At 50.4% G+C, this 25,367-nt stretch overlaps 1 protein-coding gene across 1 annotated transcript; it reads right to left on the bottom strand.

The window, feature by feature from the left end:
- Positions 1 to 928: 928 nt before the first annotated feature.
- Positions 929 to 24,717, bottom strand: LOC139257616 (zinc finger protein 239-like; the record flags this gene model as incomplete). The annotated part of the gene is made up of 4 exons (XM_070874554.1): positions 24,523 to 24,717; positions 23,638 to 23,858; positions 10,239 to 10,251; positions 929 to 1,249 (listed from the first exon to the last, which is right to left on the bottom strand). Coding segments are annotated over exons 1-4 (750 nt in total), but the record flags the coding sequence as incomplete, so codon positions are not given.
- Between the last annotated feature and the right edge of the window lie 650 nt (positions 24,718 to 25,367).

Raw genomic sequence — 25,367 nt, 5'->3', positions numbered from 1 at the left:
GATGGGGAGCAGCGGCTGTAAATAAAAGCTAAATGTAAATTCTGATGCAGTTTATCTTCATTTATACCTATATTAATAGATTTTGCTGAATGTGGTCCATGCCAAGTGCCAGGATATTGGATAAGGCCCACCATAGAAAATGAGTTTGACAACCTGAGATAGACAATGTCAACTGGATTCCCCATCCACCAACCTAACGACTTCTTTACAAACTGAAACTAGTTTGTAAGACATGACCATGTTTACCAGAATCCGTGTTCAGTACCTCTAATGGCCCCTTCCCTTTCCCCATGATCGAAAACAGCATCTCTCAGGATCCCTTCAAGCACCTTCCCATAATCGAGGTCATGTTGATGGGCCATTAGTTCACGAGTTCTGACTTGTGCCCAATTTGGAAAATGGGAACTACACGTGCTGCCTTCCAATCTCAGAACAATCCCTGACTCTACTGAGCTGTTGGAGATATGGGCAAGGGGCTGACAGAGCACCATTCCCATCTCTTTAAACACCCTTGTGTGGCTATCATCCGCACCTTACACGCATCAAGATTAACCCGCACGGCGACTTTGCTGTCAGTGAAGAGAGATGAGAATGACCAAAGTGCCATTTGCCCCTCTCAGTGTGACCCTGAAGGACTGCGTCCAGGCTCCCCCCATACGATCCTCCCCACAGATTGTCCTCTCTGAGCTTCAGCCAGCTAATGCTAAACACTCCGGTGGGAAAGACAAAAATCCACAGCAATGTGTTGAAAGCAACACTAATTTATTTGTATATATCCCAAATATGAAACTCCAGTCCAGTTACAGGAGTTATTAACATCAGCAGAAACAAACCCCAACTGTCAGAATGAACACGATTCAGTCGGGATGTGATTAACAGCAGCAATAAGAGCAGATTCCAACCCCTGCAATCACTTGTGAACTCGCTGGTGTGTCAGCAGGTTGGATGATCGAGTGAATCCCTTCCCACACTCCGAGCAGGTGAACGGCCTCTCCCCAGTGTGAATTTGCTGGTGTCTCAGCAGGTTGGATGATCGAGTGAATCCCTTCCCACACTCCGAGCAGGTGAACGGCCTCTCCCCAGTGTGAATTTGCTGGTGTCTCAGCAGGTTGGATGATCGAGTGAATCCCTTCCCACACTCCGAGCAGGTGAACGGCCTCTCCCCAGTGTGAATTTGCTGGTGTCTCAGCAGGTTGGATGATCGAGTGAATCCCTTCCCACACTCAGAGCAGGGGATGCTGGGTATTGGCTGGGCGGGCTCAGGTTCGGCCTTTTCGGCCCCGCCCGCCTCAGTCCCCAGGACGGTCGACCCGGCGGCTATGCATTCTTCCGCTGGCCCCACGCCCCCCACGACAGCCAGATCTTCCACGCCATCCCCGGGAGGCAGTGGCTGGGCAGCCTCGACTGTCTGACCCTCCCCGGGGACAGATTCCTCCCGTCTACGGCGCTGCTTGAGGGCGCTGGTGGGGGACGCGGGACACGCGGTGGGCACCACCTCCTCCGCGGAGGGATGTTGTTCCCCCTTCGCCTCATTGGAGCGGTGCCTCCTTTTGTTCCTGGGGGTGCGCGGAGGCAGGGAGACCTCCATGTCTGCCGAGGCCTCCCGCTCCGCCACCCCCTTTTACTTGTCTTGCCCGCGCCCGAGCCCCTCTGTGATATTGGTCAAGGGCTCAGGCACGGGCTCAGGGCACCCCGCGCTCGCCGGTGGCAGGGTTGGGCTGAGTGCGGTGGTCAAACTTTCTGGCGCACTGAGGGGACCAGCCTCGAGATGTTTCGCCTTCCTCCGCGCCTTCTTTCCGATCGGACGTTCTCCCTCCCCCCCCGCCAGAGGCCGTGAAAACAAAGGCCCCCGACGATGCCTGCACACCGACAGCTTCCGGTACGCGGACGCCACTCGGGGGAGGGGTGGCGGCGGCGCCAGCCTTGGCCGCCCTCTGTGGTTTCGTGGCTTTGGAGGCGGGGCAGTTCTTGCGAACGTGCCCCACATCCCTACAGGCATGGCACCGCAAGCTGTCCCACGTCCAGAAGACGCGGTAGGCAGTCCCCTCGTGCACCACATTGAAACTTCCCTCCGTCATCTCCTCCCGCGCCAGCCGTACAAAAAGCCGGTGGCAGAAGGAGAACACGTGGCGCAGGCTGCTCTCCCTGAGGCCGAGCGGTATGGGGTTGATCCCCGACCTTACCTCCCCCAGTTGGTGTAGGTGAGGGAGGAGGAGCTCAGCGGGAACAAAGGGCGGGACGTTAGATATGATGACCCTCTGCGCGGTGGCCTCGAGAGGGTCCACCGGCAGGAACGTCCCGCCCACCGTGAGCCCCTTTTCGAGGGCCAGGGACACCGCCCGCTCCGACCCCAGGAAGAATACAGCCTTCCCAGACATCTTGGAGGCTGCGACAATGGCCGAGGGGCCGACTACCCCAGCCATCGCCCGCACGCACTCCTCGATGGTCATTGTGGGGCGAGTGTAGCTCTTGACCCCGTTTTTCTTAGTAATTAGTCTGAATGATGGCAGGGCAGCAGGTGGCGCAGGAGGCACCGTGGAAGCGGTTGCCGCCTGCGCATATGTCCTTGCTGGCCCCGCCACCGGCATGGATGGAGTCGCCATCACGTGGTCCCTTTAAGGGCTACACCCACCCCAAAGTCACAGGCCTTAATGGTCTTTAATTGGCCTCGTTTGAATATATGAGCAGAGGGAGTTCACAGTAGGGCACACCTCTCCCCTAGTTAACGAATGGGGAGGGGCCTTGCTCCCTCTGCTCAGTTGTCTTAATTAACTTTAATTTAAGGAGGAAAGGGGCTTTCAGAGAGAGAGGGGAGAGACAGAGAGGGTGGGGTGGGAAAGAGGGAAGCTGCGAGGGCAGGTCTCCCCTCACAGTGATGTGTGGACGTTTTTCTGCGGTGCACTCCCCAGATAATGGAAAAAAAAACAAGACACAGTCCTTGGAGATGGTCTTCGGGTGGGGGGAGAAGATTTCTTCACTTGGGGCAGCTGGACCCACCTGGGCACACACTCCCAACGATGTTTAATAGGGTGATTAATAATACTTCAGCCAGGTAGTTCCAGCTATCACAGGCTACGCAATGGGGGAGGGGTGCTTCAGTGGTGTGTGGGGGTCTAGCTGTAAGCAAGACCCCCACACACACTTCCACACGCACACACACCCCCCGCGATGTTCCAGCCCTCGGGATGGTCTTATTTCCTCCCCCCACCGATACAACAAAGTCTTTCGGGGAATGCACCAAAACACACCCACCTGTCGAAGATTGTAGAAATGGCTCTCCCTCCTTCCACACTAGATGGTGTTTTCTCAGGTTATTCTTTTCCCCCTCTCCAACTCTTTGTGAAAGTAATAACGATGTTGAATGTTCTGCTCTCCTCCTCTCCCTCTGGATGAATTGGAATTGTAGTAAGCCCCTTCCTCCTCTCCCTGGGCTGTTTCACAGTGCTCATTCCAGGTCTTTCAGGCAGGAGCAACAGCAGGGAGATCCTTCTCTCACTGCGCCAGGCTCCAAATGATCAGGCCACGCCTCCAAAGCTCCACCATTAGTCCACAGATCCATGAAAGTAGCAGGCCGGGTGCATAAGGTGGTTAAGAAGACAGACTGAATACTTGCCTTTATTGGCCAAAGCACAATATACAAGAGCAGGGAGGTTATGCTTCAATTGTATAATACTCTGGTTAGACCACAGCTGGAGTTCTGGTTGTGTATTATAGGAAGGATGTGATTGTACCAGAGAGGGTGCAGAGATTTACTAGGATGCTGCCTGGAATGCAGCATCTTAGCTGTGAGAACAGATTGGATAGGCTGGGTTTGCTCTCATTGGAACAGTGGAGGCTGAGAGGAGACCTTATTGAGGTGACAACATTTTGAGAGGCCTGGATATAGTGGATAGCAAGGGTCTATTTCCCTTGGTGGAGGGGTCAATTACGAGGGGGCATAGATTTAAGGTGGTTGGTGGAAGGCTCAGAGAGGATGCTTCTTCACGCAGAGGGTTGTGTGGGTCTGGAACTCACTGCCTGGAAGGGTGGTGGATGCAGAAACGCTCACCACATTTAAAAGGTGCTTGGATGGGCACTTGAAGTGCCGTAATCTGCAGAGTTACGGCCGTAGAGCTGGTAATTGGGATTAGACTGGATAACCTCCTGTTGGCTGGCGCAGATACGATGGTAAGTACTGCAGCGAATCGAATATGGCCAGGGTGATCTCCTGGACTAGTTTTGATCGCCTGGATGGGTCAGAGAGGAATTTTCCCAGATTTTTTTTCCCCCAATTGGCCTGAGTTTTTATCTGGTTTTTGCCTCTCCCAGGAGATCACATGGCTCCAGTTGGGGTGGAGTGTGGAATGTTCCAGTGTAAGGGGTGTCGCAGTTGTGTGAGGCGGACTGGTTGGCCCGGGTGCTCTTCACCTTTCCGCCATTGTTCATTGCTCATAGGTTTATATTTAACCTTCAGGGCTGCTGACCGAGGGCCGTGCGGCTCTTTATTGGTCGGCGTGGACACGATGGGCCGAAATGGCCTCCTGCGCAATAAATTTCTACATTTCTACCAATTACTTTATATCTATGCCCCATTTATTGACCCCTCTGCTAAGGGGAATAGGTCCCTCATATCCACTCCATCTAGGCTCCACATCATTTTATAAACCTCAATAAGGTCTCCCCTTAGCCTCCTCTGTTCCAAAGAAAACAACCCCAGCCTATCCAATATTTCTTCATTCCTAAAATTCTCCAGTCCAGGCAACATCCTGGTAAATCTCTTCTATACCCTCTCTTTTCTGTAATGTGATGAGGAAAAGACAGTTGGAATTTCTCTAATCTGTGATTTACAAGGACCCTTTCCCTGGTTCCCAGATGTTACTTTTCTTCAGTAATTTTCTCATTATCCCTAAACTCCCATGCTTCCTGTTAATTCTTATAGTTTCACAATTATAGGTATAAACATCTCACATTATAATCTAATCTATTCTATTACTCACACTGGTTTAAGCTTGGAAGAAGCACTGAGGGTAGCAAGGGCACAGAATGTACTCTGGGTGGGGAACTTCAATGTCCATCACCAAGAGTGACTCGGTAGTACCACTACTGACTGAGCTGGCCGAGTCCTGAAGGACATATCTGCCAGACTGGGCCTGCAGCAGATGGTGAGTGAACGAACAGGAGGAAAAAACCTACTTGACCTGGTCCTCACCAATCTATCTGCCGCAGATACGAACAATGACGGAGAGGTAAAGACCAGCGGGTACATCGAGCCTGTCCCACATGGAGCTGCCTCTGTCTATGACAGCATTGGTAGCAGTGACCACCGCACACAGTCATTGTGGAGACAAAGTCACACCGAACACACTCTCAATGTGTTGTGTGGCACCATCACTGTGCTAAACGGGATAGATGCAGAACAGATCTAGCAGCTGAAAACGGGGCATCCTCAGGGTGCTGTGGGCCATCAGCAGCAGCAGCATTGTATTCCACCACAATCTGTAACCTCATGGTCTGGCATATCCCTCACTCTAACATTACCATCAAGTCTGGTTCAATTAGGAGTGCAGAAGAGCATGTCAGGAGCAGCACCAGGCGTACCGAGAAATGAGGTACCAGCCTGGGGAAGCTGCAACACAGGACTACATGTATACTGAGCAGCGGGAGCAGCATGGTATAAACAGGGCTAAGCAATCCCACAATCAATGAATCAGATCAAAGCTCTGCAGTCCTGTCACATCCAGTCGTGAATCAATACAAGAACATATATAAAAACTAGGAGCAGGAGTAGGTCATACGGCAACTCGAGCCTGCTCCGCCATTCAATAAGATCACGGTTGATTTTCTACCACAACTCCACTTTCCTGCACTATCCTCATATCCCATTATTCCCTTAATATCCTATGCTGGGTTCAGTTATACACTCACTGGTTCTCCTCCCTCTCCTCCCCTGAAAGTGCTGACTCTGGTTGGGTTCAGTTCTACACTCACTGGTTCTCCTCCCTCTCCTCCCCTGAAGGTGCTGAATCTGGCTGGGTTCAGTTCTACACTCACTGGTTCCCCTCCCCTGAAGGTACTGACTCTGGCTGGGTTCAGTTCTACACTCACTGGTCCCCCTCCCCTGAAGGTACTGACTCTGGCTGGGTTCAGTACTACACTCACTGGTCCCCCTCCCCTGAAGTTACTGACTCTGGCTGGGTTCAGTTCTACACTCACTGGTCCCCCTCCCCTGAAGGTACTGACTCTGGCTGGGTTCAGTTCTACACTCACTGGTTCCCCTCCCCTGAAGGTGCTGACTCTGGCTGGGTTCATTTCTACACTCACTGGTTCCCCTCCCCTGAAGGTACTGACTCTGGCTGGATTCAGTTCTACACTCACTGGTTCCCCTCTCCTGAAGGTACATTCTCTGGCTGAGTTCAGTTCTACACTCACTGGTTCCCCTCCCCTTAAGTTACTGACTCTGGCTGGGTTCAGTTCTACACTCACTGGTTCCCCTCCCCTTAAGTTACTGACTCTGGCTGGGTTCATTTCTACACTCACTGGTTCCCCTCCCCTGAAGGTACTGACTCTGGCTGGGTTCAGTTCTACACTCACTGGTTTCCCTCCCCTGAAGGTACTGACTCTGGCTGGGTTCAGTTCTACACTCACTGGTTCCATTCCCCTGAAGGTGCTGACTCTGGCTGGGTTCAGTTCTACACTCACTGGTTCCCGTCTCCTTAAGGTACATTCTCTGTCTGGGTTCAGTTCTACACTCACTGGTTCACCTCCTCTGAAGGTACTGACTCTGGCTGGGTTCAGTTCTACACTCACTGGTTCCCCTCCCCTTAAGTTACTGACTCTGGCTGGGTTCAGTTCTACACTCACTGGTTCCCCTCCCCTGAAGGTGTTGACTCTGTCTGGGTTCAGTTCTACACTCACTGGTTCCCCTCCCCTGAAGGTATTGACACTGGCTGGGTTCAGTTCTACACTCACTGGTTCCCCTCCCCTGAAAGTACTGACTCTGGCTGGGTTCAGTTCTACACTCACTGGTACCCCTCTCCTTAAGTTACTAACTCTGGCTGGGTTCAGTTCTACACTCACTGGTTCCCCTCCCCTTAATTTGCTGACCATGGCTGTGTTAATTTCTACACTCACTGGTTCCCCTCCCCTGAAGGTACTGAAACTGGCTGGGTTCAGTTCTACACTCACTGGTTCCCCTCCCCTGAAGGTGCTGACTCTGGCTGGGTTCATTTCTACACTCACTGGTTCCCCTCCCCTGAAGGTACTGACTCTGGCTGGATTCAGTTCTACTCTCACTGGTTCCCCTCCCCTGAAGGTGTTGACTCTGTCTGGGTTCAGTTCTACACTCACTGGTTCCCCTCCTCTGAAGGTACTGACTCTGGCTGGGTTCAGTTCTACACTCACTGGTTCCCCTCCCCTTAAGTTACTGACCCTGACTGGGTTCAGTTCTACACTCACTGGTTCCCCTCCCCTTAAGTTACTGACTCTGGCTGGGTTCAGTTCTACACTCACTGGTTCCCCTCCCCTGAAGGTGTTGACTCTGTCCGGGTTCAGTTCTACACTCACTGGTTCCCCTCCCCTGAAGGTACTGTCACTGGCTGGGTTCAGTTCTACACTCACTGGTTCCCCTCACCTGAAGGTACTTTCTCTGGCTGAGTTCAGTTCTTCACTCACTGGTTCCCCTCCCCTTAAGTTACTGCCTCTGGCTGGGCTCAGTTCTACACTCACTGGTTCCCCTCCCCTTAAGTTACTGACTCTGGTTGGGTTCATTTCTACACTCACTGTTTCCCCTCCCCTGAAGGTACAGACTCTGGCTGGGTTCAGTTCTACACTCACTGGTTCCCCTCCCCTGAATGTACTGAATCTGGCTGTGTTCAGTTCTACACTCACTGGTTCCCCTCCCCTGAAGGTGCTGACTCTGGCTGGGTTCATTTCTACACTCACTGGTTCCCCTCCCCTGAAGGTGTTGACTCTGTCTGGGTTCAGTTCTACACTCACTGGTTCCCCTCCTCTGAAGGTACTGACTCTGGCTGGGTTCAGTTCTACACTCACTGGTTCCCCTCCCCTTAAGTTACTGACTCTGGCTGGGTTCAGTTCTACACTCACTAGTTCCCCTCCCCTGAAGGTACTGACACTGGCTGGGTTCAGTTCTAAACTCACTGGTTCCCCTCCCCTGAAGGTACTGACTCTGGCTGGGTTCATTTCTACACTCACTGGTTCCCCTCCCCTTAAGTTACTGACTCTGGCTGGGTTCAGTTCTACAATCACTGGTTCCCCTCCCCTTAAGTTACTGACTCTGGCTGGGTTCAGTTCTACACTCACTGGTTCCCCTCCACTGAAGGGGTTGACTCTGTCTGGGTTCAGTTCTACACTCACTCGTTCCTCTCCCCTGAAGGTACTGACACTGGCTGGGTTCAGTTCGACACTCACTGGTTCCGCTCCCCTGCAGGTACTGACTCTGGCTGGGTTCAGTTCTACACTCACTGGTTCCCCTCCCCTTAAGTTACTGACTCTGGCTGGGTTCAGTTCTACACTCACTAGTTCCCCTCCCCTGAAGGTACTGACTCTGGCTGGGTTCAGTTCTACACTCACTGGTACCCTCCCCTTAAGTTACTGACTCTGGCTGGGTTCAGTTCTACACTCACTATTTCCCCTCCCCTGAAGGTACTGACACTGGCTTGGTTCAGTACTACACTCACTGGTTCCCCTCCCCTTAAGTTACTGACTCTGGCTGGGTTCAGTTCTACACTCACTGGTTCCCCTCCCCTGAAGGTACTGACTCTGGCTGGGTTCAGTTCTACACTCACTGGTTCCCCTCCCCTTAAGTTACTGACTCTGGCTGGGTTCAGTTCTACACTCACTGGTTCCCCTCCCCTTAAGTTACTGACTCTGGCTGGGTTCAGTTCTACATTCACTGGTTCCCTTCCCCTGAATGTACTGACTCTGGCTGGGTTCATTTCTACACTCACTGGTTCCCCTCCCCTGAAGGTACTGACTCTCGCTGGGTTCATTTCTACATCACTGGTTCCCCTCCCCTGAAGGTACTGACTCTGGCTAGGTTCAGTTCTACACTCACTGGTTCACCTCCCCTGAAGTGTTGACTCTGTCTGGGTTCAGTTCTACACTCACTGGTTCCCCTCCTCTGAAGGTACTGACTCTGGCTAGGTTCAGTTCTACACTCACTGGTACCCTCCCCTTAAGTTACTGACTCTGGCTGGGTTCAGTTCTACACTCACTAGTTCCCCTCCCCTGAAGGTACTGACACTGGCTGGGTTCAGTTCTACACTCACTGGTTCCCCTCCCCTTAAGTTACTGACTCTGGCTGGGTTCAGTTCTACACTCACTGGTTCCCCTCCCCTGAAGGTGTTGACTCTGTCCGGGTTCAGTTCTACACTCACTGGTTCCCCTCCCCTGAAGGTACTGTCACTGGCTGGGTTCAGTTCTACACTCACTGGTTCCCCTCTCCTGAAGGTACTTTCTCTGGCTGAGTTCAGTTCTTCACTCACTGGTTCCCCTCCCCTTAAGTTACTGCCTCTGGCTGGGCTCAGTTCTACACTCACTGGTTCCCCTCCCCTTAAGTTACTGACTCTGGCTGGGTTCATTTCTACACTCACTGTTTCCCCTCCCCTGAAGGTACAGACTCTGGCTGGGTTCACTTCTACACTCACTGGTTCCCCTCCCCTGAATGTACTGACTCTGGCTGTGTTCAGTTCTACACTCACTGGTTCCCCTCCCCTGAAGGTGCTGACTCTGGCTGGGTTCATTTCTACACTCACTGGTTCCCCTCCCCTGAAGGTACTGACTCTGGCTGGATTCAGTTCTACACTCACTGGTTCCCCTCCCCTGAAGGTGTTGACTCTGTCTGGGTTCAGTTCTACACTCACTGGTTCCCCTCCTCTGAAGGTACTGACTCTGGCTGGGTTCAGTTCTACACTCACTGGTTCCCCTCCCCTTAAGTTACTGACTCTGGCTGGGTTCAGTTCTACACTCACGAGTTCCCCTCCCCTGAAGGTACTGACACTGGCTTGGTTCAGTTCTAAACTCACTGGTTCCCCTCCCCTGAAGGTACTGACTCTGGCTGGGTTCATTTCTACACTCACTGGTTCCCCTCCCCTTAAGTTACTGACTCTGGCTGGGTTCAGTTCTACAATCACTGGTTCCCCTCCCCTTAAGTTACTGACTCTGGCTGGGTTCAGTTCTACACTCACTGGTTCCCCTCCACTGAAGGTGTTGACTCTGTCTGGGTTCAGTTCTACACTCACTGGTTCCTCTCCCCTGAAGGTACTGACACTGGCTGGGTTCAGTTCGACACTCACTGGTTCCGCTCCCCTGCAGGTACTGACTCTGGCTGGGTTCAGTTCTACACTCACTGGTTCCCCTCCCCTTAAGTTACTGACTCTGGCTGGGTTCAGTTCTACATTCACTGGTTCCCCTCCCCTGAAGATAATGACTCTGGCTGGGTTCATTTCTACACTCACTGGTTCCCCTCCCCTGAAGGTACTGACTCTCGCTGGGTTCAGTTCTACACTCACTGGTTCCCCTCCCCTGAAGATGCTGACTCTGGCTGGGTTCATTTCTACACACACTGGTTCCCCTCCCCTGAAGGTACCGACTCTGGCTGGGTTCAGTTCTACACTCACTGGTTCCCCTCCCCTGAAGGTGTTGACTCTGTCTGGGTTCAGTTCTACACTCACTGGTTCCCCTCCTCTGAAGGTACTGACTCTGGCTGGGTTCAGTTCTACACTCACTGGTACCCTCCCCTTAAGTTACTGACTCTGGCTGGGTTCAGTTCTACACTCACTATTTCCCCTCCCCTGAAGGTACTGACACTGGCTTGGTTCAGTTGTACACTCACTAGTTCCCCTCCCCTGAAGGTACTGACTCTGGCTGGGTTCAGTTCTACACTCACTGGTTCCCCTCCCCTGAAGGTACTGACTCTGGCTGGGTTCAGTTCCAGACAACAACATCATTCGCTTTGTTCCTGTACCAAGATAGCTGCGCATGCGCGGTGCTACTCACTGAATCAAGATGGCGGAGCGCTGAACCTGCCTTCCTGTACGAACATGGCCGCCGTTAGCCTGGGCCTGTGACCTGGAGAAAGCCCCGCAGCTGCAACCGCCGATATTCCGGTTACTGTTCCGGGCTTGCGGCGTGCACCGGTTGTTTATGAAGCCTCTCCGACTCCCCGCTGGCCCATTGGTCCCCTCCGCCCCGCTAAAAAGGACACTTTTGAGGAGCCCATTCAAATCTTGTCTCCTCCGCCATTACACGCACCGCGCATGCTCCAAACACAGCCAGGGCCGCGCCTGCGCATTGAGCTCCTGTAGTCTGGGTGTGGCACATTCTTCCCCGCGGAGCATGCTGGATACATAAGAGCATGAGGCATAGAAGCAGGAGTGGGCCACCGGGCCCCTCCGAGCCTGATCCCCATTCCAATTAGATTTGATGGAACAGTCTCCAGGGAGCTTTACTCTGTATCTAACCCGTGCTGTACCTGTTCTGCAGTGTTTGATGGGACAGCATACAGGGAGATTCACTATGTACCTAATCAAAGCAGTACCTAACCTGGGAGTGCTTGGGACAGGCTAGAGGGAGATTTAATCTTTATGTAACCCATGCTGCATCTGCCTGGGAATGTCCGGTGACACAGCATCTAAACTGTGTTGCATCTGCCCTGGGAATCTATAATGGGACAGTGTAGAGGGAGCTTCACTCTTTATCCAACCAATGCAGTATCTACTCTGGAATGCTTGGGGCAGGGTAGAGGGAGATATACACCGTATCTAACCTGTGTTGTGCCTGCTCTTGAAATGTCTGGTGGACAGTGTTGAGGAAACTTTATGCGGTATCTAAGCAAGGCAAGTATATCCTTCCTGAGATAAGGAGACCAAAAGTGTGCACAGCACTCCAAGTGTGGTCTCACCAAGGCCCTGCACAAATGTAGAGTGAGATTTGAGAGGGTTACCCTTTATCTAAATTAAGCTGCACTTGCCCTAGAAGTGTTTGTTTGGAATGTGTAGAAGGAGCTTTACTTCGTATCTCACCAATGCAGTACCTTCCCTGGGAGTGTTTGATGGGACAGTGTAGATGGAGCTTTACTTGTATCTGAGTCAGGATAAATCGGTAATTTTTCTATTGGCAAACTAGCTCCAGCATTGTCATAGGCATCAGTGCTCAGTCCTCAATCTATATTAATGACTTGGATGAAGGGACCGAGAGTAATCTAGCAAGGTTTGCTGATGATACAATGATGGGTGGGAAAGAAACATGTGAAGAGGACACAATAATCTGCAAAGGGATATAGACAAGCTAATTGAGTGGGCAAAAATTTGGCAGATGGAGTGTAATGTGGGAACATGTGAGCTTATCCACTGGGGCAGAAAAAAATAGAAAAACACATTATAATTTAAATGGAGAAACATTGCAAAGTGCTGCAATACAGTCACAACTTGAGGTCCTTGTGCATGAAACACAAAAATTTAGTATGTAGGTACAGCAAGTAATCAGGAAGACAAATGGAATCTTGACCTTTATTGCAAGGTGGATAGAGTATAAATGCAGGGAAGTCCTGCTACAACTGTACAGGATATTGGTGAGGCCACACCTAGAGTACTGCATACAGTTTTGGTCTCTGTATTTAACGAAGGATATACTTGCTTTGGAGGCTGTTCAGAGAAGGTTCACCAGGTTGATTCTAGAGATGAGGGGGTTGACTTATTAAGATAGGTTGGGCTTGTTGTACCCATTGGAGTTCAGAAGAATGAGCGGTGATCTTATCGAAACATATAGGATAATGAGGCTCGACAAGGTGAATGCAGAGAGGATTTTTGCACTTATAGGGAAAACTAAAACTAGGGGACATAGTCTCAGAACAAGAGGCCACCCATTTGAAACTGAAATGAGATGGAATTTCTTCTCTAAGAGTTGTAAATCTATGGAATTTCTGCCCCACAGAGCTGTGGAGGCTGGGCCATTGAATATATTAAAGAGGTAGATGGAAAGATTTTGAGGGATAAAGGAATAAAGTGTTATGGGAAGCGGGCAGGGACCTGGAGTTGAGCCCAAGATCAGATCAGCCATGCTTTTATTAAATGGCAGAGAGGGCTCGAGGTACCAAGTGGCCTGCTCCTGCTCCTATTTCTTATAATCTACCCTGTGCTGTACCTGCCCTGGGGTTGTCTGTTGGGAAAGTGTACAGAGAGCTTTACTCTGTATCTAATCCGTGCTGTACCTGCCCTGGGATTGTATGTTGGGACAATGCAGAGGGAGAGATTACTCTGTATTTATCCCGTGCTCTACTTGCCCTGGGAGTGTTTGATGGGACTGTGTAGATGGAGCATTATTCTGGATCTAACCAATTCTGTATCTACCCTGGAATGCTTTGGACAGTGTACAGGGAGAAATATTCCATACCTAACCAGTGTTGTACCTGCCCTTGGAATATCTGATGGGACAGTGTTGAGGGAGCTTTACTCTGTACCTAACGCATGCTGTACCTGCCCTGGGAATGTCCGGTGGAACAGTATGGAGGGAGATTTAATCAATATTTAAACCATGTTGTACCTGTTCTGGGAGTGTTTGATGCGGCAGACTAGAGAGAGCTTTACACTTTATCTATCCCGCGCTGTAGTTGCCTTGGGAGTGTTTGATGTGACAATGTAAAGGAAGATTTATTCTGTACCTGCCCTGGAGTGTTTTATGGGTCAGTGTAGAGGGAGCTTTATTCTATATCTAACCAATGCAGTATCTACTCTAGAATGCTTGTGACAGGGTAGAGGGAGATATACTCCATATCTAGCCTGTGTTGTACCTGCCCATGGAATGTCTGGTGGGACAATGTTGAGGGAGCTTTACTCTATATCTAAGCAAGGCAAGTATATCCTTCCTTAGATAAGGTGACCAAAGCTGTGCACAGTACTCCAGGTGTGGTCTCACCAAGGCCCTGTACAATTATAGAGTGAGGTTTGAGAGGGTTACCCTTTATCTAAATTATGCTGTACTTGTCCTAGGAGTGTTTATTTGGAAAGTGTAGAGGGAGCTTTACTCTGTATCTAATCAAAGCAGTACCTGCCCTGGGAGTGCTTGATATGACAGTGTAGAGGAAACTTTACTCTGTATCTAACCTGTGCAGTCCCTGCCATGGGAATGTCCAGTGGGAAAGTGTATAGCGATCCTCACTGTGTATCTAACCTGTACTGTACCTGCCCTGGGAGTGCTTGATGGGACAGTGTAGAGGAAACTTTACTCTGTATCTAACCTGTGCAGTCCCTGCCATGGGAATGTCCAGTGGGAAAGTGTATAGCGATCCTCACTGTGTATCTAATCTGTGCTGTACCTGCCCTGCGAGTGTTTCATGGGACAGTGTAGAGGGAGCTTCACTCTTTTTCTAGCCCGTACTGTACCTGCCTTGGGAATGTTTGATGGGGCAGTGGAGATGGAGCTTTACTTTGTATCTGAGTCGGGATAAATGGATCATTTTTCTATTGGCAAACAGTGACTAGTGGGGTGCCACAAGGATCGGTGCTGGGTCCTCAACTATTTACAATCTATATTAATGTCCTGGATGAAGGGACCAAGTGTAATGCAGCCAAGTTTGCTGATGATGCAAAGATGGGTGGGAAAGCAAATAGTGAGGACACAAAAATTTTGCAAAGAGATATAGACAGGCTAAGTGAGTGGGCAAAATTTTGGCAGATGATATACAATGTGGGAAAATATGTGGTTATCTACCTTGGCAGATAAGACAGAAAAGCAAATTTTAATAGAAATGGAGAAAAATTGCAAAATGCTACAGTGCAGTGGGATCTAGGGGTCGTTGTGCATGAAACACAAAAAGTTAGTATGCAGCTATGGCAATAATCAGGAAGGCAAATGGAATGTTGGCCTTTATTGCAAGGGGGATAGAGTATAAAAGCAGAGAAGTACTTCTACAACTGTACACGGTATCGGTGAGGCCACACCTAGAGTACTACTTCCAGTTTTGGTCTCTGTATTTAAGGAAGGATAGACTTGCATTGGAGGCTGTTCAGAGAAGGTTCACTAGATTGATTCTGGAGATGAGGCGGTTGAATTATGAAGATAGGTTGGGCATATATGATAATGAGTGGGCTCGACAAGGTGGATACAGAGAGGATATTTCCATTCATAGGGGAAAACAAAACCAGGGGACAGAGTCTCCAAATAAGAGGCCGCCCATTTCTTCTCTGAGGGTTGTAAATCTTTGGAATTCTCTGCCCCAGAGAGCTGTGGAGGCTGGGTCATTGAATACATTTAAGGCAGATATAGACAGATTTTTGATCGATAAGGGAATAAATGGTTATGGGGAGCAGGGAGGGAAGTGAAGCTGAGTCCATGATCAAATCAGCCAGGATTCTATTAAATGGCGGAGCAGGCTCGAGGGGCCAAGTGGCCTATTCCTGCCCTTGGAATGTCAGGTGAGACAATGTTAAGGGAGCTTTACTCTTTATCTAAGCAAGGCAAGTATATCCTTCCTTAGAAAAGGAGACCAAAACTGTGCACAGTACTCCAGGTGTGGTCTCATCAAGGCCCTGTACAATTGTAGAGTGAAGTTAGAGAGATAATTATATTGTATCGTAATTGTGCTGTACCTGCCCTAGGAGTGTTTATTTGGACAGTGTAAAGGGAGCTTTACTTGGTATCTAACCAATGCAAAACCTGCCCTGGGAGTGGTTGATGGGGCAGTGTTGAGGGAGCTTTACACTGTATCTAACCCATGCTGTACCTGTTCTGTGAGTGTTTGATGGAACAGTGTAGTGGGAGAAGTTACTCTGCATTTAACCCATGCTGGAGCTGCCCTGTGACTTTTCATGGAACTGTTCAGAGAGAGTTTTATGCTGGACTTAACCTGTACTGTACCTGCCCTGGGAGAGTTTGATGGGACAGTGTAGAGGGAGCTTTACTCTGTATCTAATCCGTATGTAACTGCCCTGCGAGTGTTTTGGATACTGTAGACTGAGATTTACTCTGTATCAATCCTGGTTGTGTTTGGGACATGATGGAATGGGATTTACTTTGTATCAAACCCTTGCAGTGCCGGTAGTCCTGACATCAGTAGTCAGGAAAATGCTAAAATCTATTATTAAGTACGTAGTAACAGGGCATTTCGGAATTAATAACAGGATTGGGCAGCATTAACACGGATTTCTGAAAGGGAAATTGTCCTTGAAAATCTGTTAACATTTTTTGTGCTAGCTAGCAGGATAGATAAGGGGGAAACCACTGGATGTGGTATATTTAGATTTACAGAAGGAATTCAATGGGGTGCCACAAAAGAGATTATTAAACAAAATTATGGCTCATGGGATTGGGTGTGAAATACTTGCAAGGATTAATGATTGGAAAACGGAGAGGAGGAATAAACAGGTCATTTTCGGGTTGGCAGGCTGTAACTGGTGGGGTCCGAGCATCACTTGGGAGCACCGAAGCAAGCCTCCCATGCTGTACCATTACTCGAGTTTGAATAAAGGAGCTAAGGTCACACTTACTCATGTCTACAGTACTCAGTCACATTGCCAGTTTTTATGTTCATAATAAAGCAATGAGATAACAAACAATCACGCGAAAATGCAGAGAACTGTTGGTATCCTGGAGAAATTCTCAGAAGGGGACGATTGGGAGGCCTGCGTGGAGCGACTCGACCATTATTTCGTGGCCAATGAGCTGGAAGGGGATGAGAATGGTGCCAAACGAAGGGCGATCCTCCTCACCGTCTGTGGGTCAACAACCTATGGCCTCATGAAGAATCTTCTAGCTCCGGTGAAACCAACAACCACATTGTATGAAGAACTGTGTATGCTGGTCCAGGAGCATCTAAATCTGAAGGAAAGCGTTCTGATGGCAAAGTATCGATTTTACACATATCAACGGTCTGAAGGCCAGGAAGTGGTGAGCTACGTCTAAGGCGCCGTGCAGGACATTGCGAATTCGATGCATTTTTTGAACAAATGCTAAGAGACTTCTTTGACGTTTGGTATTGGCCATGAGGTTATCCTTCGCAAACTATTGACTGTTGAAACACCGAACCTGAGCAAAGCCATAACGATAGCCCAGGCATTATGTTCACCTGCGATAACATGAAACAAATTTTGCAACATAGAGGTTTTGGCAAGTACTGTACACAAAGTAACGTCGTTTTCAGACAGGAATGCATGTGGCAGAAGGTACACACCTGCAGCTGCACGCCCTCAGATGACCCAGAATCTACCATCAAATGTTAATGCGAGGCAGTTAACATCTTGTTGGTGCTGCGGAGGTGATCACCGAGCCCATCAATGCCGCTTCAAACACTATGCTGTGGAACAATGGGACACCTCCAGCGAATGTGCAGACGAGCTGCGAACTCTGCTAACCACCACGTTGCAGAGGAGTACGATCCATGGTGGATCAAACTGAACTAGAGACTCGAACCGAGGAGGCAGAAGTGTACGGGGTACACACCTTCACCACGAAATGTCCACCGATCATGCTAAACGTCGAAATGGATGGATTTCCAGTATCCATGGCACTGGACATGGGTGTGAGGCAGTCTATCATGAGCAAAAAGGTCTTCGACACGATGTGGTCAACAAGGCACACAGGCCCAAACTTAGCTCCATTCATACCAAGCTAAGAACTTACACTAAAGGGCTTGTCCCTGTAATTGGCAGCGCCGCAGTAAAAGTCTCCTATGATGGAGCAGTGCACGAACTCCCACTATGGATTGTAGCAGGAGATGGGCCCACACTGTTCGGCAGAAGCTGGCTGTGAAAAATCCACGGGAACTGGGATGACATCCCAGCGCTCTCGTCCACCGACTATGTCTCATGTGGCGAGGTTCTGAGCAAGTTCCCGTTGTTGTTTGAGGCAGGCATCAGAAGTTTCTCAGGGGCGAAGGTGCAGATCCACTTGGTTCCCGATATATGACCCATCCACCACAAGGCACGAGCAGTGCCATATATGATGCGAGAGAAAGTGGAAATGGAGCTGGACAGGCTGCAGCGAGAAGGCATCATCGCCAAGGTGGAGGTCAACGCGTGGGCCAGTCCGATTGTTCCAGTTCTCAAAGGCAATATCATGGTCAGAATTTGTGGGGGCTATAAAGTAATGATTAACTGTTTTTCGCTACAAGATCAGTACTCGCTAACCAAGGCAAATTACCTATTTGCGGCCCTGGCTGGAGGATGACGTTCACCAAGTTGGACCTGACCACGGCCTACATGACGCAGGAGCTGGCGGAATATTCGAAAGGCCTCACCTGCATCAACACACACAAAGGTCTGTTCATCTACAATAGAGGTCCGTTTGGGATTCGATCGGCCACGACAATTTTTGATAGGAACATGGAGAGCCTGCTAAAGTTGGTTCCGTGCACCGTGGTTTTCCAGGATGACATACTGGTCACAGGTCGGGACACCATCGAACACTTGAAGAACCTGGAAGAGATTCTAAGTCAGCGTGGGGCTCAGGTTGAAAAGCTCGAAGTGTGTTTTGCTGCCACCAGAGGTCGAATTCTTGAGGAGAAATATCACGGCAGATGGCATCAGACACACCGACGCCAAGGCGGAGGCCATCAAGAACGTGCCGAGACCACAGAACGTGACAGAGCTGCGATCGTTCCTGGGACTCCTCAACTATTTAATAATTTCCTACCTGGGTTAAGCACCATGCTTGAACCCATACATGTGCTGCTACACAAGGGAGATGACTGGGTATGGGAGAAATCACAAGAGGCTGCTTTTGAGAAAGCCAGAAATCTGTTATATTCCAACAAACTGCTTGTTCTGTATAACCCATGTAAACATTTAGTACAAGCTTGCAATGCGTCTTCATGTGGGGTCGAGTGTGTGTTACAAGTATATTAATCGGGAACATTGTAACCGGTCGCCTATGCATCTAGGAGTTGTCCAAGTCCGAAAGGACCTACAGCATGATTGAAAAAGAAGCTCTGGCATGCATTTACGGGGTGACAAAAATGGACCAATATCTGTTTGGTCTCAAGTTTGATTTAGAAACCAACCATAAGCCACTCATATCGCTATTCTTCGAGAACAAAGGGATTAATACCAAACCCTCTGCCCACATCCAAAGATGGGCACTTACGCTGTCTGCATATAACTATGTAATCCACCACAGACCAGGCACACAGAACTGCGCTGATGCTCTCAGTCGGCTACCATTGCCCACCAACAGGGTGGAAATGGCACTACCTGCAGACTTGCTCTTGGTGCTGGATGCATTCGAAAATGAAAAGTCACCCATTACAGCCCGCCAGATCAGGATCTGGACCAGCCAGGATCCTATACTGCCCCTTATAAAAACTTGTGTCCTTCATGGGAGCTGGTCCAGCGTCCTAGCGGAGATGCGTGAAGAGATCATGCCGTTCCAGTGGCGCAAAGATGAAATGTCCACAAAATGTCTTTTATGGGGCAATCACGTGGTTTTGCCGAAGAAATGCAGGGAAACGTTCATACGCGAGCTACATAGTACCCATCCAGGCATAATGATGAAAGCTATAGCCAGATCCCATGTGTGGTGGCCCGGCATCGACTCAGGCTTGGAGTCATGCATGCGCCAATGAAATACTTGCTCTCAAACTGAGCAAAGCACCCAGGAGGTACCGCTAAGTTTGTGGTCATGGCCCTCCAAACCGTGGTCTAAGATTCACGTTGACTTTGCGGGCCCGTTTCTAGGCAAAATGTTTTTGGTTGTTGTGGTTGCTTATTGAAAATGGATTGAGTGTGTAATAATGTCTGTACGTACGTCCACTGCCACCATTGAAAGCCTAAGAGCCATGTTTGCCATGGATGGCCTGCCTGACGTCCTTGTCAGCGACAATGGGCCGTGCTTCACCAGTGCTGAATTCAAGGAATTCATGACCCACAATGGGATCAAGCTCGTCACATCTGCCCCGTTCAAGCCCACATCCAACGGTCAGGCAGAACGGGCAGTCCAATCCATCAAGCAAAGCTTGAAACATGTGTCCGAAGGCTCCCTGCAGACCCGCCTGTCCCGAGTCCTGCTCAGCTACTGCACCAGACCCCACTCACTCACCAGGGTTCCCCATCCGAGCTGCTCATGAAAAGGGTGCTCAAAACAAGGCTCTCCCTTGTCCATCCTGATCTCCATGATCATGTTGAGGACATGCGGCATCGACAAAGCATGTACCATAATCGCACAAACTTGTTATGCGATATTGGAGTCAATGACCCTGTCTTTGTACTCAGCTGTGGACATGGTCCCTAATGCCTTGCTGGCACTGTCATTGCCAAAGAAGGGTGTAGTCAAACTTGCCAATGGACTAACTTGCAGAAAGCATTTGGACCAAACCAAACTGCGATTCACAGACAGCCATGAACTACCCGAAGACGATACGACCAACTTCGACCCTCCAACACACACACATAAGTGGCAACCAAAATCACGTTTGACCACAAAGCTGAACTCACGATCCCCAGCTGCCAAGCAAGGCCAGCTGCCCAGCGAAGAACAAACCAACTCACCCATACCTGCATTTGTACCGAGACGATCGACAAGGGAGCGAAAAGCCCCAGATCGTCTCACCCTGTAAATAAGTGCACAATTGACTTTGGGAGGGAGTGATGTTATGTATGCAACCCTATGCAACCTGTATCATACCAATACCAGAGGGAATACCTGTTGGAGTCCCAATGGATCCCAACATCCCTTGGGAGCACTGTATATAAGCAAGCCTCCCATGCTCTACCAACACTCTGGAGTTTGAATAAAGGAGCTAAGGTCACACTTACTCATTGTCTACAGTACTCAGTTATATTGCTTTATTATGAACATAACAATACTGGCATTTATTACAATAGGATTTGAGTATAAGAGTAAAGATGTCTTACTGCAATTATACAGGGCCCTGGTGAAAACGCACCTGGAGTATTATGCACAGTTTTGGTTTCCTTACCTAAGGAAAGATAAACTTGCTATAGAGGGAGTTCAAAGAAGGCTTACCAGACTGATTCCTGGGATCAGAGGGAATGTCCTATGCGAGATGGAGTAGACCAGGCCTATATTCTCTAGCATTTAGAAGAATGAGAGATGAGAGGCGATGCCCACATTCCATGAAGGAATTTTTAAAAAGAGATGAGTGAGGTGTTTAAATTTGATCAAGGACACCAGCCAAATTATTAGACACTCCCTGTCCTTCAGGAACTGTGTCCAGGGGAGAAGCTGATGGGATATCCGATCATCTTCGGGTTAAATGTTGTGCTCATCGAGCTGAGCACCTCGTGCCCAGCATCAAACACTCTCCAGTCGGGCACAGTACGGGTTAGATACAGAGTGAACCCATCTGTCGCTCCCCGACACAGATACTGAGGGAAAGTAAGTGTCCGCAACACTGACATTTCTCTCTCAATAAGGTATAAATTGATCCTGTACCTCTCCCCATCAATCCTGGGCTCCACACGGGCCGAAACCTGCTCCTGTTTCCCTTTCTGCAACAGCACTGAGCTAAACCCAGCCCATAATGAGCAGAGCTCAGGGAAGGTGGTTGCTAGGCACTGCAGTGATGTCATAAAGCAGGGCCATTCAGCCCAGCGGTCCTCTCCTTGTCCCTTTAAAGGTGGTGAGCTGGGACATCCTGTCTCAACACACATCCCACTGTTCATACTGAGAATCCCCGGGAAAGGCCCAAGGCCCACAGTGGAACACAACCAAGGGGGGAAAGAGGAGGAAAGAAGGGGAGGTAAATCAAGGAGTCAGGACTGAGGGCCACCAAGCTTCAGTTTTGGAGACTGTAGACTTCAGGAGGGGAAGAGTGAGTGCTGTAGTTTCAGGATCCAGGGAGAGAACAAGGAACAAATGTGGAAACTGGTGTGGATTCCAGCACAGTGAGGATGTAGCGGGAGGGAGATTGTGTCGGGCCGTGTATTAGGGATGTAGGAGGGACAAGCGAGGAAAGGTCAGAGGAGCAATTACTGAAGCAATGTCCATCAATCGTGAGAGAGTGAAGGTGGGGGTCAGAGTGGGCCCTGGACAGGCCGATAAACTGTTTGTTTGTTGTGACCAGCTTTCCTTCTGTCACAAATAGCCTCCTGTAGCCCAGTGACACAAACAGCCCATTAAACGCCACCAATGTCCTTTGGTCTGGTGAGGTCTCCCTTTGTGAAACATCGGCTGCTGTTGAAGCTTCTCATTCTGACTCGCTCACAGTGAGACAGTATCCACTGTCCCTTTAATTCCATGGCTTCATCTTTGCTGGTATTGGTAACAAGCCCGGGATCACTGAACACAAAACCCAGTCTGTTAATTACTTTCAGCTACTGGACTTAGCGTGTACCCCACAGCCTCTCTCTCTCCTTCAATGTGTGAATAGAGCATCACACCTGCAAAGCTGGTTTAAGTTTATATCCAGGCAGCAAATCTATTTAAGAAAAGCCTGTAGGCCAATGAGGCACTGTTCAGGTGCCAGTGTGCAGCTGATTTGCCCGGTATTTTGCCTGTAATGGAACATAACTGAACATTTCTCCCAGTGTAACCTTTGCTGTAATGAAATGTGTCTTTTAAGAAGCCTCACGTTCTTGCTCATGTCTGCTGCAATTGTGTAGAAAGGGGATGTGTGAAGTGATGGTTTTTGTATGGAGATGTGAAGCAAGGAAACGCTATCTGTGTATGGCAGTGACACAGCCTTGTGGTCGCAGGCAGAACAATGCAGCGATATCCTTGTGGTTCTGGTTTGAGCAAAGTCAGTTCATGAATGCTCAAGCTAAGAGGTGCCAGGGATGGGGAGCAGCGGCTGTAAATAAAAGCTAAATGTAAATTCTGATGCAGTTTATCTTCATTTATACCTATATTAATAGATTTTGCTGAATGTGGTCCATGCCAAGTGCCAGGATATTGGATAAGGCCCACCATAGAAAATGAGTTTGACAACCTGAGACAGACAATGTCAACTGGATTCCCCATCCACCAACCTAACGACTTCTTTACAAACTGAAACTAGTTTGTAAGACATGACCATGTTTACCAGAATCCGTGTTCAGTACCTCTAATGGCCCCTTCCCTTTCCCCATGATCGAAAACAGCATCTCTCAGGATCCCTTCAAGCACCTTCCCATAATCGAGGTCATGTTGATGGGTCATTAGTTCACGAGTTCTGACTTGTGCCCAATTTGGAAAATGGGAACTACACGTGCTGCCTTCCAATCTCAGAACAATCCCTGACTCTACTGAGCTGTTGGAGATATGGGCAAGGGGCTGACAGAGCACCATTCCCATCTCTTTAAACACCCTTGTGTGGCTATCATCCGCACCTTACACGCATCAAGATTAACCCGCACGGCGACTTTGCTGTCAGTGAAGAGAGATGAGAATGACCAAAGTGCCATTTGCCCCTCTCAGTGTGACCCTGAAGGACTGCGTCCAGGCGCCCCCCATACGATCCTCCCCACAGATTGTCCTCTCTGAGCTTCAGCCAGCTAATGCTAAACACTCCGGTGGGAAAGACAAAAATCCACAGCAATGTGTTGAAAGCAACACTAATTTATTTGTATATATCCCAAATATGAAACTCCAGTCCAGTTACAGGAGTTATTAACATCAGCAGAAACAAACCCCAACTGTCAGAATGAACACGATTCAGTCGGGATGTGATTAACAGCAGCAATAAGAGCAGATTCCAACCCCTGCAATCACTTGTGAACTCGCTGGTGTGTCAGCAGGTTGGATGATCGAGTGAATCCCTTCCCACACTCCGAGCAGGTGAACGGCCTCTCCCCAGTGTGAATTTGCTGGTGTCTCAGCAGGTTGGATGATCGAGTGAATCCCTTCCCACACTCCGAGCAGGTGAACGGCCTCTCCCCAGTGTGAATTTGCTGGTGTCTCAGCAGGTTGGATGATCGAGTGAATCCCTTCCCACACTCAGAGCAGGGGATGCTGGGTATTGGCTGGGCGGGCTCAGGTTCGGCCTTTTCGGCCCCGCCCGCCTCAGTCCCCAGGACGGTCGACCCGGCGGCTATGCATTCTTCCGCTGGCCCCACGCCCCCCACGACAGCCAGATCTTCCACGCCATCCCCGGGAGGCAGTGGCTGGGCAGCCTCGACTGTCTGACCCTCCCCGGGGACAGATTCCTCCCGTCTACGGCGCTGCTTGAGGGCGCTGGTGGGGGACGCGGGACACGCGGTGGGCACCACCTCCTCCGCGGAGGGATGTTGTTCCCCCTTCGCCTCATTGGAGCGGTGCCTCCTTTTGTTCCTGGGGGTGCGCGGAGGCAGGGAGACCTCCATGTCTGCCGAGGCCTCCCGCTCCGCCACCCCCTTTTACTTGTCTTGCCCGCGCCCGAGCCCCTCTGTGATATTGGTCAAGGGCTCAGGCACGGGCTCAGGGCACCCCGCGCTCGCCGGTGGCAGGGTTGGGCTGAGTGCGGTGGTCAAACTTTCTGGCGCACTGAGGGGACCAGCCTCGAGATGTTTCGCCTTCCTCCGCGCCTTCTTTCCGATCGGACGTTCTCCCTCCCCCCCCGCCAGAGGCCGTGAAAACAAAGGCCCCCGACGATGCCTGCACACCGACAGCTCCCGGTACGCGGACGCCACTCGGGGGAGGGGTGGCGGCGGCGCCAGCCTTGGCCGCCCTCTGTGGTTTCGTGGCTTTGGAGGCGGGGCAGTTCTTGCGAACGTGCCCCACATCCCTACAGGCATGGCACCGCAAGCTGTCCCACGTCCAGAAGACGCGGTAGGCAGTCCCCTCGTGCACCACATTGAAACTTCCCTCCGTCATCTCCTCCCGCGCCAGCCGTACAAAAAGCCGGTGGCAGAAGGAGAACACGTGGCGCAGGCTGCTCTCCCTGAGGCCGAGCGGTATGGGGTTGATCCCCGACCTTACCTCCCCCAGTTGGTGTAGGTGAGGGAGGAGGAGCTCAGCGGGAACAAAGGGCGGGACGTTAGATATGATGACCCTCTGCGCGGTGGCCTCGAGAGGGTCCACCGGCAGGAACGTCCCGCCCACCGTGAGCCCCTTTTCGAGGGCCAGGGACACCGCCCGCTCCGACCCCAGGAAGAATACAGCCTTCCCAGACATCTTGGAGGCTGCGACAATGGCCGAGGGGCCGACTACCCCAGCCATCGCCCGCACGCACTCCTCGATGGTCATTGTGGGGCGAGTGTAGCTCTTGACCCCGTTTTTCTTAGTAATTAGTCTGAATGATGGCAGGGCAGCAGGTGGCGCAGGAGGCACCGTGGAAGCGGTTGCCGCCTGCGCATATGTCCTTGCTGGCCCGCCACCGGCATGGATGGAGTCGCCATCACGTGGTCCCTTTAAGGGCTACACCCACCCCAAAGTCACAGGCCTTAATGGTCTTTAATTGGCCTCGTTTGAATATATGAGCAGAGGGAGTTCACAGTAGGGCACACCTCTCCCCTAGTTAACGA

The sequence above is a fragment of the Pristiophorus japonicus genome, unplaced genomic scaffold (genome assembly GCF_044704955.1).
Source record: "Pristiophorus japonicus isolate sPriJap1 unplaced genomic scaffold, sPriJap1.hap1 HAP1_SCAFFOLD_89, whole genome shotgun sequence".
In the NCBI taxonomy this organism is placed as follows: Eukaryota; Metazoa; Chordata; class Chondrichthyes; family Pristiophoridae; genus Pristiophorus; species Pristiophorus japonicus.
This window is presented reverse-complemented; position numbering and strand designations above follow the sequence as displayed.